We start from the raw sequence: 19,152 nt of genomic DNA on the forward strand, positions 1-19,152 counted from the left end.
GGTTTTTACATAAGGATGGAAGAATAGTGATCTGGAAATAGCATTAGAGGTGGACAGAATTCTTGACCCTCCTGGCCCAAAGAAGCAGGGGTTCTACAAAGAAACCAGAGAACAAAAACATCAATTCTTGGCTTTTGATAATTCAAAGCTGTTGTTTAGGGGTAAATCATAAAGACTTGAAAGAATACATAAGCATCCTTCTACTGTTCCCAGCTCACTCCCAGCTCCACCCCCACCCCTTCAGTCTATGAGAGACTGAAACTAAAAATTCTGGCTGGGGAAGAAAAGAAGGGAGCCACGAAGGCAGGGAATAGACCTGGTGAGTGTCCGAGAGGAGACCTGAACTTGCTCCCCACAACCTATGTCAGGCTGAGCACAAAAGTGGGAGTACAGGATTTGCCATACCACATGACTTGATAGAATTCTATCATATTAAACTTTTAAAATTAACTATAGGGTTTTTTTTTTTTAAAGCAGTGAACATCTTTCACATCTCTTACAAATCAAAATTTGTACATAATAAACCCTTGATTGCAATTAATTGAACTAATTCCTCAAAATGCTTCAAATTCTCTTTTTGCCTACAAATCTGGGTGGTTCTTTTGGACATTAAACAGTATCAATTGAATGTGCTACTTATTACACTTATGTTCAATTCAAACAATTAAATTCCAAACTATCCCCATGCTTGAAACATCTCCCAATACAGAGTCTCCAAATTTCCAGAATTTCCCTTCTCTCTTAAAACCCACTTTCTAATTGAAGACTTGACTTAGGTCCAGCGTGTATCTAATGAACCATTCTACGGTTTTATACAAAGTTTAAGCGTAGCAACCATAGATTCAAAACTTTTTTCTCTTTTTCCCATAAATCATCAAGTTTCCAAAAATATGTTGATAAGCAGCAACCAAATTAAACAAGCATTTACCACATGTGCTTTTTATGCTTAAAAAAAAAAATCTTTGAAAGAGTATCTTATGGGCATAATCAACATGTATTTACCACTACCAAGGGTCACTCTTCTCAACATTAAAGATGCAGAATAAAGAAATGCTTTACCAGAGTATTTGTGCTGATTTATGTCAGAAAACATGGTCCCAAGCTCACACTTCTCAAACTGATTCAGGATATGGAAAATGCACCAGAGAAGTCAGAGGTAAAGGCAGCCCATCTTTCTACTCAACGATGGATGGGAGCCAGGGGTAATACTAAAGCACGGACATTTCAGGAGCAGAATGCAAAATTTGTGATTACAAATATAAGCATGATACTTCAAGCTGTTGTAAGCAGCTTTGAGCTATGTCCACAGACAGTGCCCAGATTTGGCAAAACAAAGAATAATCTGTACTGGAAACTCAGAGTTCAGGCCCTGCCTCTCAAGGTCTGCTCCTCAGACACTCCTAACCAGAGCCTGTAGTATGCAGTAAACTGAAGCAAAGATAGGCACAGCCATTCTTGGATTCAGCAATTCCCTAACAAGGGCTGAGAGTAAAGTGAACATCAGGCCTGGGTCAGTGTTTTAAAAAAGCACCAGGGCCAACAGTTCCCTACTCCCCTACAGTCAGCCATATAGCTGGTATACAATCCCCTTCCACCAGTTTGGGAAAAGGAATGGGGCCTCAGCTTTTGGGCTTTGAGAGGTGCTTTTCTGACAACGTGTTTCCAGAACAGTGAGAGTTCTTCCCCTTTCAGCTACACTCCGGGCGGCACAGCCTGTGTCCGGTTCCCCCACTCGCTCCCTAAGCCATCCTTCGCCCCCGCGGCGAGCCCTGTGACGTCACTGGGAGGCGCCGGGGAGCGGGCGACCGTGAGTACAGGATGACGACAGCTCCTCACAATGCTCGCTTTCCCAGCTTGTAGGTGGCCCTTCAGGTCTTGTGGTCTTAGCTGTAAGAGGGGAAGGGCGTGGGGCGTTTCTGATCCGACAGTATGGAGGAAGGAAGAGGCGACAACTTCGACGGTGTGAGCACCGACCGCCTTAAAATGAAGTTACTGGAAGAAATCCATTTGAAGTGAGTTGGAGGGCGTCGCGCGGACTCCCGCCCGGGTGTAGGGTTCAGGTACAGGCTGCCTGAGAAGATGCACCTGTGTATGCCCGGCTGTTGAAAGCCGAAGCCACCGAAGCCCATGGGATGCCAGCAGTGTGACTAGGGCAGATCTGGCGACATCTAGAAACTGTTTGATAGGAAAGATTGATTTGCCTCTTTGATTAAGCGTTTGGTATTAAAAATAGGCAGATTTTGAGGTAGGATTTTCTGTCTTTAGGATCAAATTAAATGGAGTGTATTGTGTGCTTATACTGCAATGCTAAAATATGGGTTTGATTTTCATGTTTTACTAAATTGAGCTTTTTCTGATTTAGAGAAACAAAGGTTTTATTTAGTTATGCTTGTCTTTCATCCCTTTAGAAGAAATTAAGAAATGGTGTAAAATTTTGTAAAAATAATACCCCTCCTATATACTTTTAAAAATACTCAATATCCTACTTCGTGTTAAATCTTTGAAACATTTTAAGTATTTTTTTAAATACCCCCAATCCCACTAGCAGCTCCCATGAGATTTAGACTCACCTCTGTGTCCCTAAAGCTTCCTGTGCTTTCCTCTGTTGTAGCTCTAACAATACATTTTTAATTACTTGCTTATTTCTTGGTCTGATATTAAACTGTAAGCATTCTGAGGACCAGTTGTGTTCCCTTAGTCAGTAGAGTATAAAAGCAACACTTCAGAGGAATCCTGCACAAATTCAAATTGCAGTTCTTATCACTCAGTAACTACATGATCTTGGGCAAGTTAATGAACCACTAAGCTTCAGTTTTCTCAACTCTAAGATTGGTGTACAAATCATTATACCTCATGTGGTTGTTGCCAGGATTGAGTGAAAAGTATGTAAAGCACTTAGCATCAGCTTATAGTAAGCACTTAATGGAAGTTAGGCACTGCTATTGTCATTGTTCAGTTCATTTATTCACTGTAGTATTTTCAGCATTTAGCACAATGCCTTGACATAATAGGCAATCAAAAACACATATTGCATAAATGATTCTGCCATATTTTGATAATTAATATGCTAATTTACTGATGTCCTAAATAGATACTCTCTGGAATGCTCTTTGTGTGTATGTGTGTATTTTTTTTTATTAGTGTTTCTTTTCTCCTCTTTGTTTCAGGTTTTCAGTTACCTGTTGCCCTAGCTATTCCATTCTCTCATCCCAGTTAATTGGCTGGGCTTTGAGAAACCAGATTACAACTTCTTGGGATCATATTTAAATTAAGGGTAAAGGGTTTCTAATTGTCACCGGGGGGCCTCTGAGCTTTAGTGCATATTAAAGTCCTTATGGACCCTGGTAATCATAAGCCTCCATTTGCCTGATTTCTGATTCTCAACCATGCCTTCAATAAGTGACGTTTCATAATAAATTGTTCCTAAAGTAGTGGTATGTCACTATGTATTATTCTTTTCATATTATAATTGGATCATAATTAACAAAGTGTTTTTAATAATAGGGATATAGCACAACTATCAATGCTTGAATTAAGACGCCAGATAGCGGAACTGGAAGCTAAACTCCATACTGATGATGAAGGTATATAAGTAAATATTTTTATATGTGACTCTTGTATAATTATTGTTTATTTTGCCAAGATACCTATAATGTATTAAATTATACATAGGAAATAATAGTACCGAGGTCTCAGTACTGCTTTTTGGCAGCATTAATAATAATTTATTGTAGAGGCTTTTTTGACTCTAATATTTCAGTGTCAAACTTGTTACTGCATAATTATTCATCTGCTTACAAGTTCAAAATGTTCATTCATCAATTAGCAAAACCTTTATTACATAATATCGATACATTATTGTTTTTAGTAAATAATAAAATGCCACAAGTTTTCTATTTAACTCAAGTAATACTCCTTACATCTTAACTTCTGGATTTGGCTATAACTTTAAAATCTTTATCCAGGTCTTGGTTATTTGTGTTGGAAGAATGCCAGGGGAAAGGGGGTGGGACTCAATGACTGTTGTGTGCATACACACACATACCCACATGGCCACATACCCATATATCCTTAAAATTTATAATGTATATAAGATATTAATTCATTCCACAAATATTGAGACCTGCCATATGTCAACACTTTGAATGGAAAACCTTTCCCTATTCTGAAGAGGTTCACTGACTATTGGGAGAAAGTATCAAACAAAAATATGAATATTAGAAGAGATGTAAGGAGAAATGGAAGCTCAGTTAAGGGAACCTAACACAACTTGGATGAAAACACAAAGACAGCCTTTCCAGGGGAGGCAGAGCTTGAACTGAATGCCGAAGAACAATAGGAGTTTATTAGGATTATGGGGATAGACTTTGGTTCTCTCTCTTTTTTTTTTTTTTAAGATTTTATTAATTTGAGAGGGAGAGAAAGTCAGAGATAGCAACAGAGAGCAAGAAGGGGAGGAGAGGGAGAAGCAGGCTCCCTGCTGAGCATGGAGTCCAAGGTGGGGCTCGATCCCAGGACCCTGGGATCATGACCCTAGCTAAAGGCAGAGGCTTAACCGACTGAGCCACCCAAGTGCCCCTGGACTTTAATTCTTAAACCCATTTACACTTTTCTCTTCTTCTATTGGGGAAGCTATGAACAAATAGAATTAGTAACCATATGATAGATAAGTGCTACTTAAGTACCCAAGGCTCTTTTAAAGGTTGATTGGAGAACACTACTTTGTCCTAAGGCTGAAGTAGCTTCCTGTGTCTCCACATCTATATCTGGGATATATATAACTGGCTCGGTGGGGAGAGACTGTGAGTGCACTTACCAAATAGTTGAATTTGGTAAGGCTAGCTGGAATTTTCTCATCTATTCAGTTACAGACAAAACAGGTCACACTCACAGAAATGCATGCAATTCAATAACCATGCCCATTAGTAAAATATAAGCCCCCCAAAATCCTATTATCACTTAATCTTCTCATGGGGAGGAGCTGGTATGTGTGTATAAAAAGAAAAGGTAAAATGATGGACAAGAAAGTTATTTCCTCAATGGGCCAAAGCTAAACCCTAAGGTGAAGGGGTCAGAAACATATACCTCTTCTTTAAGGCCAGGAACTATGTCAGGTAAGGTGCTTGTTATTATCCCCATTTATGGAAAAATGGAATTTAGGAATTTAAATAACTTGCTAAGATTATATAGCATATCATTTCTTCCTAAATCATCTATCCACCAGCACCACTATTGCTATGACAACTGCTATCTACCACATGAGCACTGAACAGTTCTGGTTATCGCTGCATAGCAAACCACCTAATAACTTAGGGGCTTGAAATAGCAAATTATCTCACAGTTTTGTGGATTGACTGCGTTCACCTGGGAAGTTAGTAATTGGGATCTCATGTTATTACAGTCAGGTGTCTGGGGCTCAGTTATCTGAAGGTTCAACTGGGCTGGACATTCCCAGATATCTCACTCACATGGCCAGCATCTGATACTGGCTGTTGGCTGGGAGCCCAGCAGGGTACTGCCTATCAGAAATACCTACTCATGGCTCTTGTAGCTTTTGCTTCTCACAGCATGGTGCCTGGGTTCCAAGAGGATGTATCCCAACAGCAAGCATTGCAAAAGGCACAAGTGACAGAAACTGCCAGGCCAGTGAAAGGTTACTCCCAGAACTGGTACATCATCAATTCCACTATATTCTATTGGTCAAAACAGTCACAGATTCAAGGGGATATAGAAGGAAATTCTACTTATCAAGTTCACAGTACAGAAGATACAGGGGATGGGATATATTATTTTAGTCATCTTTGGAAAATACAGTCTGTCAAAGGGAGCATTAAACATAATGCCATTTTAGGAGAACTCTTATGTAATTGATAAAGATGGAATATAGATTGTGCTGAGAATATGACAGGAAATGAGATTAAGGTTTATGAAGAAGGCAAATGAAGAATAGTCTTTAATATGATGCTAATTAGTTCATATTGATCCTGAAGCCAATGGGGCAATATTAAAAGTGTTCTAAAATAAATTTATTACTTTTTAAAAGATTTTATTTACTTATTTATTAGGAGGAGAGAGAGAGCACAAGCAGGGGGAGCAGCAGACAGAGGGAGAGGGAGAAGCAGACTTCCTGCTGAGCAGGAAGCTGTTGTGGGACTCGACCCCAGGACCCTGGGATCATGACCTTTGGCTGAAGGCAGACACTTAACCAACTGAGATACCCAGGTGCCCATTTTATTACTTTTTCATATTATAAAAGAAATATGTGCACAAGTGGCAACTCTGGGTACATTTGTTTAGATGATTCTTTCATACTTACCCCTGTCCCCAAATCTCCATCACCTCTCTCCGCATCTCATTATCAGCTAATGAGCTTACCTTCAAAGAGAAAAGAGAAGCAATCAGAAGATTTCCACATGTTTCTACCAAGAAAGCTACCTACCTGCCTGCGTCTTTGCACATCCTCTTCCTTCCCTCCTGTGCTTCTGCGTGTTCTTATCTAAGGTGACTCCTCTACTTGTGTGATAGACCCTAACTACTCTACCCACCAAGGACGTCACTCCAGCGTTTGTCCTCTCTTTTTGCACCGTTTCCCTGCTCCCTTGGATCATTCCCAACAGTGTACAAATAGGCTGAATTTATTTTGTTGAAAAAACAAATGACAAAGTTTCTTTGGCCCCACATATCCTCTTCTACTGTCATCTTTCACCGATCTATGTACAGCAGAACTCTTCAAAAGAGTGGTTTCCATTTCTACTCTTACCTGTTTATACTTGTTTAGTCTGTCTGGCTTGTAACTGTGTTAATTTTTAGGCTAAATGGCAAATACAACTTCGAAGGGCTTCACATTCCCATAGTGGCCTCTTGAAGCCCTTTAGGGTTCATAGGAAACCATATGCAGGAAAAGTGGTTTATGTTTTATATATGTGCTGCTGAAGTGAGCACAAAAGTGGTTTATGTTTTGATTGAATCTGAAGTTCATCTTAAAGCTCAGTGACCACAGGGAAGGATGTTCAGGAGACTTTTTTTTAAAAAATGAGAAGAATCAGTATTTGTGTAGACATTTAAGTGTATTTTAAAAATGGAAACTACCCTTTGAGAAAGATATTATTACCCCATTTTATAAATGAAAAGACTGACTCAGGGATTCTAACTCTCTCTCAAGGCTACAGAAGTGGTGAGTGATCTGCATTTGAATCTAGGCATTCTGGCATCAAAGCCCACACACTTAGCCTCTACTTGTTCCGTCTCTTATGCTCGCTTGCTTCTCAATATTTTTTCATTTAGAGAAGAGAAACTTGATTCACTGAGGCTGTGGGACATTTGTTTATCTAGGGTTAGAAATGGGCTGGATTTGCCCAGCACAGGCATGATAGTTTTGTTCTCTCTTGAACTCATGCACCCACTACTTAGGTGATCTCTGATCATATGCTACTAAATCCCAGCTGTATACTGACAACCCAAAAATTTACATCTCCACCTGGGACCTCTTTTTGAGCTCTTTGAATCTTCATTTATAGGCTGGTTTCTATCCTCAAGCCCCTTTGGTAATATATTAACAGATCAAATAGTTTTCTAACTCATCTCAGTAAATGCTAAAAAATATTTTGATAAAATTCAGTTTGTGTTCCGTTTTCTTTTCTTTTCTTTTTTTTTAAACAGAAAAACACTTCTATTTATCTTGGACTGGCCTAATACTTAGTGATGAAACATTAGAGGCATTCCTATTCCTGGGAAAAAAAACAAAAACAAAAACAGAGATGCCAGCTGCTACCATTAAAATTCAATATTTTTGAAAGTTTCAGTCAAACAATGAAATTTGAAACAGACGTAAGAGTTGTAGCTTTTAGATAGGAAGAGATAAAATTATTATAATTTTTAGTTTTTATAATTTGATATACAGAATTTTCCAAAGATCAATTGAAAGACTACTATATTAGTAAAGAATTAGGAAATGGTTGGATGCAGTAATGGAAGAAATGCTTATTTAAGGAAAAAAAGAAAAAGAAAACGCTAGCAAAAACCAGTTCAAAGATAGGGTTTTTAAATGACTATGCTCCTAATTTCAGCCCAAACTATAAAATACCTGACAATATCCTTGATAAGAAATATTCAAAACTTATAAGAAGGATAGCAGAAGACTATGACTATAAGGCACTAAAAACAGTTTAACCAGAATGCTCACCTTTTTCAACATAAGAGATTTTATACTAGAAAGAAACCCTGGAATAAAATGAAATTGGGAAAGTTTGCAGCCTTAGTACATGCCTTGCTGAGTCCGAGATCAAGATGTTTGGCAAGGTTGGTTTCTTCTGAATCCTCTCTCCTTGGTTTGTAGACGGCCGTCATCGTGTGTCTTGACATGGTCTTCCCTCTGTACCTGTTTATATCCTAATCTCCTCTTATGAGACCGGTCATATTGGATTATGGCTACCCATACGATCTCATTTTACCTTAATTACTTCTTTTGTTTTTTATTAGTAGTATCTTTTCCCCTGAATTACCTCTTTTAAAGGCCCTGTCTCTAAATAATAGTCACATTCTGAGTCCTGGGGGTTAGGACTTAAGCATATGAATTTGGGAGGAGGAAGGGAGGGGACACAACTCAGCCCATAGCAGATAGAATAGAAACAGATTCTGGTTTATTAAAACAATATTATAATGCTGTGAAATTCAGGGTGACAATATTGTTAAATTTTTAAAAACTGCATCTTTTCAATAATCTTCCAATTACCTATGAAAAAAAGGAGAAAACTATTTTCATTTATGAGACTTATGGGAAATAGATTATTACAAAAAAACCTGAACCATACATTGAAATGGGAAACTACCGAATGTATGTTTTAGTCTTCTCTGGCTGCCGTAACAATATACCATAAACTGGGTGACTTACACAACAGAAATTTATTTTCTCATAGTTCTAGAGGCTGGGAAGTCTAAGATCAAGGCCTTGGCCAATTTGGAATCTAGTGAGGGCCCACTTCCTGCCTTGCAGATGGCCACCTTCTCATTGTTTTCTCACAGGGCAGAGACAGCAAACTCTGGTATCTCTTCCTCTTCTTATAAGGGTACCAGCCCTATCAGGTTAGGCCCCCACCCATTGTGACCTCACTTAACATTTAGCACTTCCCCATAGGCCCTATCTCACATGGGAGTTAGGGCTTCAACACAAAGGAATTTTAGGGGAACACAAAGATTCAGTCCACAACAACTTTCTAATTACTATCTGGCCCTTGTCCCACCACCAAGAAATTAGAACTTCAGCCTGCCTGCCCAAGTTTGAGAGAGGCTTCTGGGCAGAGAACTGGAACCAAAGAGCCAATTACCAATAATGTTTTATTGGAATTTGTGTCATCACATAGACCTTTAAAGAGCTAAAGGAAGAGGGATGAATAATTCAGAAAGTTCTGTTTGGAAAATTGGTATAACATTTTGAAAAAAATCCCTTTAGATCGTCACTCTATACTTAATTGTAAAACCTTCCAGATGCATTATAGGGTTAAACATTTTTTTTAATTACAAGAAAACATTTATGAATATATATCTTTTTATGGGTAAAGAAGGCCTTTCTTAGATTAAGAATAATAAATCACTGAGGAAAATATGTTTCTTTTTTTTTTTTTAAGATTTTATTTATTTATTTGACAGAGAGAGGGAGAGAACAAGCAGGGGGAATGGCAAGCAGAGGGAGAGGGAGAAGCAGACTCCTGCTAAGCAAGGAGCCCAATGCAGGCAGGCTCGATCCCAGGACTTGGGATCATGACCTTGGGATCATGACCTGGGCTGAAGGCAGCCGATTAACTGACCGAGCCACCCAGGCGCCCCCTGTTTAGGTTTGACAAATACCGTCCCTTTAACTAAAAAATACCAATATGAGAAGTCAAACAGCAATATGGGAAATATATTAGTAGCTAACATGATGGACAGAAGGTCCATAGTTTCTCTACATCTATATTCTGTGCAATTTAATTAGAAAAAACAAAGTTCCCAGTAGATAAATATGAGTAGGTGTCTTCTGCCACCTTCCAGATTGGATGTCCTTTTGTGTGTTCCATAGCATCCACTTAATCAGTTTTCTCAAATGTTCTGGTTGTATGTTTTCCCCCACCACCACATGTCCTACTGTTGATTGACTGCAGGGACTGTGTCTCTTATTTTTGTATCCCTAGTGCCCAGTACAGTGCCACATATTAGGCTTTTTCTTTTCCTTGTTAACATTTTCTTCTTTTATAAAGTCTTTGCAAATTAACATAACTTCATCACTGTTATCATTATAAATACAGTGACCAGGACAATTAAACTTGACTGAATTATTAAAGTCTACGTAGACTCAAGGTTCAACCAATTCAACTGTGTCCTTTTTAACACTTAAAAATGTATTATTTGGCATCGTTGCTTAATGGGGATTTGTTTGTTTTTGTTAACACTGTTATCTCTCTTTGGAAAAAAAAATCCATATCTAAAAGATAGGGCTCTACTGAATTTAATTTTTTAAAGATTTTATTTATTGGAGAGAGAGCAAGCACACGAGCGGGGGCGGGGGGAGAGATAGAGGGAGAGAGAGAAGCAGACTACTGTGTTGATTGGGGAGCCTGATGACTGGGGCTTGATCCCAGGACCCTGGGATCATGACCTGAGCTAAAGGCAGATCTTTAGCCAACTCAGCCACTTAGGCACCCCATAATTTAATTTTCTCTTACTTTATGAACTTCCTCTTTCAGGGTCAATTCATAAAATTGACCATGAATCAAATTTCTAGAATGTTTCAAATTTTGGTTTGATTTTGCTTTTTGTTGTACTAATCCTGGCCAAGATCCCTCTTTGATAATGCAAAGCAATTTGATTTTTCTTTAAAAACTGGTGCTTGTTTGGGACGCCTGGGTGGCTCAGTTGGTTAAGCTTCATATTCTTGATTTTGGCTCAGGTCATTACCTCAGGGTTGAGAGATCCAGCTGGCATGGGTCTCCGTGCTTAGTGGGGAGTCTACTCGAGAGTCTCTCTCTCCCTTGCCCCTCTCCTCATGCCCCACCCTCACATGTGCACTCGTGCTCTCTCTCTCAAAATAAATAAATCTTTTTAAAAAATTGGTGCTTGTTTTTTGTTTGTTTTTAGAATTACTGAAGAGGCAATGGTATTGCTCAGGGTATTTTTTCCACCAAGAGACACAAACGTTTCTGTTAAATTTTTATCCTCATAATCTGTATTTTAAATAATGACTTATTGTAAGTTTATTGTTAGCCTTTATAGGTTGGCTGCCGTTGTGCTGAAGGTCGGGGATCATCATTTTTGGTGTCAAGTGTATTGTAGCTGTCTCAAAGATAGCACCACATCTCTTATTTGGATGTTTCAGATGTCCCTTCACTTCCCTTAGTAAGAAGCCTATTCAAAAAACTTGCTATTTGTAATTGCCACTCTTATTCCCAATTGAAAACATAATTTAAACATTATGCATTTTAAGGATGGATAAAAATTATGCAAAAATTATAAACCTTAATATTTTTGGTACTTTTGGGTTATCCCAGAACAAAATGTGGTAGAGAAAGAATCAGTGTGGTCCTTTTTTAGAAAAAGGAAGTACTTGATAAGTAGGAAGTTGATGTGATTTGTGGGAGTTGATGCTATTTAGTGAAAAGAACACAATAATTTTATTAATCTCCAGTTTTGTGGGCCTCCATCTACTTGTTAAGGAATCAGAAGTTCTAACACACTTTGGTATTAGTCATGTAAATCAGTGATGGTTGCAGGTTTTGGTAAGTTATGTAGTCTTTATTTTTATGTAATTGAATGTTAATTGATTATTAATTAACGAATTGTTAATAACATACACATTATCTTACCAGGGTTAGGAACATAATTGACCTGGAACAAATCGATGTTAATTAACTGTTTGAGAGCTCTGTCTTGTCTTTTCCTTTTCAGTTCAACAATAGCAACAGATCAGTTGGGCCCAGTTAGTTTATGAATCTTAAGATTTTTCTAAAATAGATTCTCCTGTTTTATGTGTCTTCTTCCTCCTAGCAAGATCAAAACAGCAATGAATGCATTCTCAGGTCAACTGTGGCAATGTGGCAGTAATTAGTAGAGGTCGGATAGATTAGATTTAGATATGAACTAATTGCAAAAATATCAAACAACGATATTTCAAATTAACTCTGGAAATCAGTCTCAATGATTACCCATAGCCTAGATAGCTTAAGAACAGAGTATTCTTTACTCTGAAAAGATTAGTTCGTACTCTTTATTAAGAAGTCGACCTAGAATTAGCCAAGCTTGCTTTCCTATCTGCCCCAGCTGACTTACCCATTAGGTGCAGTAGGCACATTATGCAGGGCCCTTGATGATACTTTTAGAGACCAATAAGATATTTTATTTTAAAATCAGAAGAAAAATAAATATGATCCAGTCTGGACTATATTTGTCTTTATACCAGCATGGTAGTAAAGTAGAATTTTCAATATTTTTTTACAGAGGAAGAGGCCCACAAAGGCAAAAGTGCCACAAAGGCCCATGAAAGTCACAGTGTAACCCTACAGCAGCATAAGACTATTTTTTCCCATTTTTTATTGACACTACTATTTTAAAAATTTCTCCTATAATGCAGCAGTCCATATGCTTTCTCTTTGTCTTTTGTCCCCTGTAGTCTGGAGCCCTCTGGTATACTGAAGGAGTTACACGTTTGAGTGTGTACATTTGAGGTCAGTTTATCACATTGGGGAACGTGAATATTGACATCATTACCTCCAGGGCCTTGCACTTAGTGCTATTAATACATGACTGTATACTACTGGCTTACTTATATTTGAGGATCTCTAGACCAATAATATTTTAAAGTGGAGGCAAACATTTCTAAACTATAGTCGGATGTGCTAAAAATGAATTACATTCATAATTTTTTGGTAACTTCTGATTTTGCTCTGAAGCCCCCAGTCCCATGGTACGGAAAGGGGTTCAATTATAGAGACTAGCGAGCCAGTTATACAGATAATTACATCTATTTGGACTCATGGTATCTTTTGGATGAATGTTCAGTCTCTCAGGCTTCTCTTTTCTTCTTGTTCCCTAAAGCGTTTGGATTAATGACTTTCAACTTCAGTTTGGGAGGGTGTTCCTGCTCCTGTTTTGGGAACACTATATTTACTAGAGACGAGGGGGCTAAGGGAGACGGCCGGGTTGGGGAGGTTGAGACCAGTGGTATGTGCTAATACTCTTCCTACTTAGATTGCTCTGTCAACTACGATGCAGCAGAAATGGTCTCATATGTGTAAAGAGCATTTGAAGTTTAGAAGCAAGCCAACTTTTTTCTCTCTATAAAGTGTGACTTTCAAGATTAAAAAAAATTAGCTTTGGGCCTTGAAGCTGACCAAAGGTGTTTTAACTCTAGGCTATATTCTCCTCCCCTCCTATAGCAATAAGACAAATGTTTTGGCCTTAATGACCAAAGGGGCTTGGTGAAAGAAACCTGCTTAAGAATAAGAGAAGATGCCTGAATAGGCAGCTGCATGTATTAACATAGCAGTTAAGAGCAGACACTTTGAAGTTAGATAAAACCGGGTTCAAAACCCAGTTCCTCCATTTATTGGCTTTTTCATCCTAAGAGTGTTATTTGATATGTCTGAGCCATGGTTTCCTCATCTGTAAAACAGGTAACAAAGTTCTTTCAAATGAGGATTAATATATGTGAAACATTGTGTACTTTGTACATAGCAAACGTGTAAGTGGTAGTTGTTAAACAGACTTAAGAATTTGTTTGCAAAGAATAAAAAATGGACATGACATTGGATGGAAGCTTGAACTATTCAGGCTGTTATGTATGGATATTTCAAGTTCCAAGGAAAGAAACATGTTCCTGATAGTCCCTCTAACAGAATTCCTTGTAAGGATACGTGAGGAACTCAAGGACAAAGGGCATAAGCAGTGAGAAGACCAGGAATCACAGTAGTCCTAGCGAGGTCTGGCTGTGCGGTAATCTGTGAGTCTACTGTCTGCAACCGGAAAGATCCTATCTAACCGAGAAGTGCATACTTCAAAATTAGTTCACTCTTGTTCATCTACATTGCTAACAAAGTCAAATACAATAAGATTGAGCTGATTAATGTTGTTTTAAAGGAGAGTTAAATGAGTTGATTAGTGCTGTAAATAAATGAGAGGTGACAAGATGATCTTGATTTTTCCTCCTTTTCCGATCAGGCGGTGAATGGAAAGTTCGTTATGAGACACAACTTGAACTGAATGATCAACTAGAAAAGCAAATTGTTTCTCTAGAAGAGAAAATGGAAAAAATCCGTGGAAATCCTTTAGGTACAGAAGCAACTATATATATATATAGTTGAGTTATATATATAAGTTGAGTTAAAAGGGATAAAATATTAATTGTTAATATTTTCATATTTGTTTTGTTGTAGATAGATTGTCTTCTATCTTTGTCTATGAACAAATGCCAGTGGTGAGTAAAAGCTGGTTAAACAAAAAGAATAATTGAAGGAAAGAAATTATGTACTTTTTAAAGACAGGTTCCAAAAAACGTTTAAAGACTGTGGCAAGTTCCAAATAAAATATTTTGTGCAGTGGAACTGTTTCTAGGAAGTAAGGAATCCTATAGCAGATCCTTCAACTTAATCTCCACCTTATAAAGCTGGGCAGGGTTGCAGGTACAAACAAAATGGAAGAAACAGAATCTCAGTAGTCAGTCCAAGTGGAACCTGAGTGTGTCTACTTCCTGCAAACCAACAGAGCCTATTAAACACAGAAATATATTTCATACCTATCTAAAAACATTTCCATTCTATTTCCTCTGGAATATACATATATACATGTATAGATACACACATTCACATTCACACACACAGTGTATAAAATCCAACAAAGAACCCATAAAATTATCCTGTAACATGAAAGAAACCTTGTTGCACTAATCGACCTACTTTTTCTAGTGACAGCCTTTCCTCCTGATAAATTACTTGAATTTATATGTTTTATACTTTACAAAGCACAGTTATTTGTTTCTCATTTGTTTAAATGTTTATTTTTTAAAATGTAGAGAAGACCTAAAGCATGACTTATGCTGGGTCTAGAGCGTGCTTGGAAATAGTCTTTTCTTTAGAACTCATGCTGAATTTTTATTTCAAGAATATTCAGAAAAAGGTGGAAATCTTATCAAAAATCAAGTGTACTTTATATGAAAATGAAAATACAATACTCCACTAAAGTGGCAGAACTACACAACCCAATGAGATAAAATTTAGTATTATTTCCTTTAATACATGTGACACTAAGCTTAAAACAATTAAGTGATTTGCTGAGAATCACACAGTCTGGAAATGTGGAGGTCGATTCTCTTTCTCTAAAAAAATCTGTGCCTATTTGACTAGATTGTGCTATGCCAACGGCCATTCTATACTGCTTATCAGAAATAACTTTTTTTTTTAATAGCTTTATGTTGAGCACTTAACTGCTATATTCACAGAGGTCCTGAGGACCAGAGCATTATAGAGATTGCTCTATGAATAACTGCAGAGCTTTAGTGAAAAATACAGAAAAATATCATATTTTTTTAAAATAATGAATCAGGGGAGAAATAACCTAATTTGTACACCTCTGTTATTTTCAACCCAGAAATACCTCTATTTCTGTGTCTTGAAAAGTCAGGAAAAGTCATGGAGTCTTATCCCCATCTTGTGGTATTTAGAAATTGCTGCAAGGGCTATTTTAAGCCTTGTCTTTATTAACGGTGGATAGAATTTTAATTCCTCCTATAGCGTATGAAATATAGAATACTAGCTACAGAACATAAAATATTCTGACTCCCAGTTTCTTGAAAACTCATCCTCAGTGCTAGCTCGAGAAATTTGGTATCACCAGCCTTACAGGGAACAGCAGCAAGTGCTGGTGGGACCTGCTATGATAATTTACAAAATATGTAAGAAGCAATTGATTGGTTTTCTAACTGCTATCTCAGACTCTGTAACATACTCATGTTGACAAATTTCTTTCCTTTGATGAGTTTGTGTTATTCTTGAAAAAAATGTGGTTCTCTAAGAGGTTTAGATCTGGAGGCAGAGAATTCTATTTCTCTTCAGTAAAGGACTAAAGAAATGCTAGAAAAACCAAGAGTGGGGCCATGTACCAAGCAGAAAGGAAAGATAATGAAAGTTCAGGCTCTTAAGGACCTGGTTCTCTCTATTCTGTGGGCAGAGGCATGCAGGAGTATTTGGGTTTTCTTACACAGTGGAATCCGGGAGGAGATTGTGTGAACAGCAGGTGTTAGGAATCTAGCCAAGGAGCTGGTGGTGGAAGTAGCCAACTACTGAGCAAAAAGCATTGGGATCCAAGAATCCTATATCTAATAATGAAGTCTTTTATTCAAGGACAAAAGATAGTATACCACGTCTTATTCTTTATATAAAAACAATATTTATGAAATTCAGATACATACTCTTAATGAAATGCAGACATGTTTGGTTTTCTATTAGGTTGATATTTAGAGAAAAGGTTTTAAATTGTTTGGGGGGTATAGAATATGAATTCAAATACTATTTGTAAATTTACCGATTCTTTATCCTTGTCATTGATTGTTAAAAGTAACCTATACAGATATGCTTAAGAAATTGATGTCAGTTTGAACGCTGATTTTGAGTAACTTCAAATTTCAAGTTTGCTTGTGGGCAAAAACAAGGATGAGTACCAATTTTTGACCAGGATATATGTAATTTTTTAAAAATGTTACCATTTGAAAAAGAATTTTGAAGTACTAAGCAAGTAATTTACGACCTGGATCATTAAAGTGGACTTGATTTTAATATTTTAGAACAAGGATTCACTTAAGTGAGAGTGAATTTCTGGTCCTTGTTCTGATACAGACTGGCTTCAAGCCTTCAACCTTTTTGAAGGTTCTTATTCTCATCTTCAGGTACTATAGATTAGGTAATCTTTAAAGTGCCTTTCAGCAGCATAATTTATTAATATTTAATTTTAGCAAGATGTTTCAGTAAAGGGTTACATTTGGCTGCATTTAAGAGAAAGGGCTGGGGCACCTGAGTGGCTCAGTCATTAAGCATCTGCGTTCAGCTCGAGTCACGATCCCATGGTCCTGGGATCAAGCCCCGCATCGGGCTCCCTGCTTGGCAGGAAGCCTGCTTCTCCCTCTCCCGCTCCCCCTGCTTGTGTTCCCTCTCTCGCTGTGTCTGTCAAATAAATAAAGAAAATCTTAAAAAAAAAAAAAAAGAGAGAGAGAGAAAGGGTTAAACGAGTAAGGTGCTTGGTTTTGTTTTCTCAGGTAACAGATGTGTTAGAGGGATACAATTCAGGTTGGCACAGTGGCTCCTCCCAGCTCCTGACTTGAATTTCCACTCTGCCATCATTTAATGAAGGCTTTTGTTCGCCATACTCACAAGATGGCTGCTTCACTTTCTCACCTGGTTCACCTTCTCTTTCAATAGATAGAAGTAGGTGAAGGGAAAAGGGCAAAGTGAAGGCCAGTCAAGTTTGTTTTCTTTCAAAGCATTTTCCAACATGCCGCACCCAGAGTCTCTTCTTACATCTCATTGCTTAGAACTGCATCATATGACCTCCTGTATCTACAAGAAAGGCTGGGAAATTTAGTGTTTCACTGAGCATAGTAGTGGGAAGAAGGGTAGAATGAGTATCTGTTATGCCATTAGCTCTATTTGCCACACAAGGTCACTTTCAATGAGTACTTTTTTTTTTTTTTTAAGATTTTATTTATTTGAGAGAGAGAGCTCGCACAAGTGGGGGAGAGGGGTTGGGTGGAGTGGTGAGGCAGAGTCAGAGAGAGAGGGAGAGGGAGAAGCAGACTCCCCACCTGGGCAGGTGGCTTGACTCTCGAATGGGGGCTCCATCCCAGGACCCTAAGATCCTGACCTGAGCCAAAGTCAGACGCTTAAATGACTGAGCCACCCAGGCGCCTTAAGTACCATTTCATTTTAAAGTAATACATATTCATTTAATACCATTTGGAAAAAAAAAAGACAAAGATAAATATTAAGTCAAATATATCTACTGTTAACCTCTTTTTTTTAAAGTTCTGCATGCGTGTACATTGATTAAAACTTACAACCCAATAAATAAATGAACACCAAAAAGGAACAAATAAGGACACTTTAAAATATTTATATAATTTTAACCTTATTTCATGGACAATTTTTTATCCTGTACTTTAATTATGGACAATTAAACCAATAATTTCTTATGTTGTATTTTCTTCATATATATGTATATATATATATATATATATTTTTTAAAGATTTTATTTATTTATTCAACAGAGATAGAGACAGCCAGCGAGAGAGGGAACACAAGCAGGGGGAGTGGGAGAGGAAGAAGCAGGCTCTTAGCGGAGGAGCCTGATGTGGCGCTCGATCCTGTAACACCGGGATCACGCCCTGAGCCGAAAGCAGACGCCCAGCCGCTGTGCCACCCAGGCGCCCCTCTTCATATATATTTTTAACAGCTACATTATACATCATTGCATTGGATAATTGATGTTCAATTCCTTTTCCCTATAGTTGAATATTTTAGATTATTTGTGGTTTTAATTTGAATAAAATAAAACCCACAGAGGATATTATGGCAAACAGTATATTTTAGTATTAGCAAATCTTTAATTTTTGTCAGTTTTTTATTTCAAACGTTTTAATGAAAATAGTCTATAGAGTTGAAGACCCTTTTGTTCCCTTTGCTGTCTCTTTCCCGTTATAGGCAAGTATGATCATGGATTTGGTATATACCATTCTAATTTATTTTTAAATACCTTTTTACAGATATTGTGTCTAAAAGTGCATGTAAAAATATATTGTACATATCATCCATTTTTTTATTCTGTCCATGTTAATGCATAAAGATCTGGTAAATTTTATTTGCTACATAGTATTTACTATATATGTGTATATATATGCATATATATGTGTATATATATATATAGCAGAGATATATATATACACACACATACATATATATAGTAGATATATATATATACATACATACATATATATAGTAGATATATATATATATATATATATATATATACATACATATATACATCTTTATTTATTTCCCTATTTATGTATATTGAGGATTTTTAAAAATCTCACTGTGACAAACACTGCTGCAGGGAACATACTTGTACATGTCTCCCGTTAT

The 19,152-nt window shown here is 37.4% G+C and overlaps 1 protein-coding gene across 1 annotated transcript in view; it reads left to right on the plus strand.

The window, feature by feature from the left end:
• The first annotated feature begins 1,496 nt into the window (after positions 1–1,496).
• CCDC169 (coiled-coil domain containing 169) overlaps positions 1,497–19,152 on the plus strand; it is a 47,177-nt gene continuing 29,521 nt past the window's right edge. The window contains 4 exon segments of the mRNA XM_045796960.2: positions 1,497–2,012; positions 3,505–3,584; positions 14,185–14,295; positions 14,400–14,440. Of these exon segments, the coding sequence (XP_045652916.2) occupies positions 1,930–2,012; positions 3,505–3,584; positions 14,185–14,295; positions 14,400–14,440 (315 nt within the window). The 5' untranslated portion in view covers positions 1,497–1,929.

The sequence above is a fragment of the Ursus americanus genome, chromosome 10, assembly GCF_024610735.1.
Source record: "Ursus americanus isolate L20-20 chromosome 10, mUrsAme1.1.p, whole genome shotgun sequence".
NCBI classification, from domain to species: Eukaryota; Metazoa; Chordata; class Mammalia; order Carnivora; family Ursidae; genus Ursus; species Ursus americanus.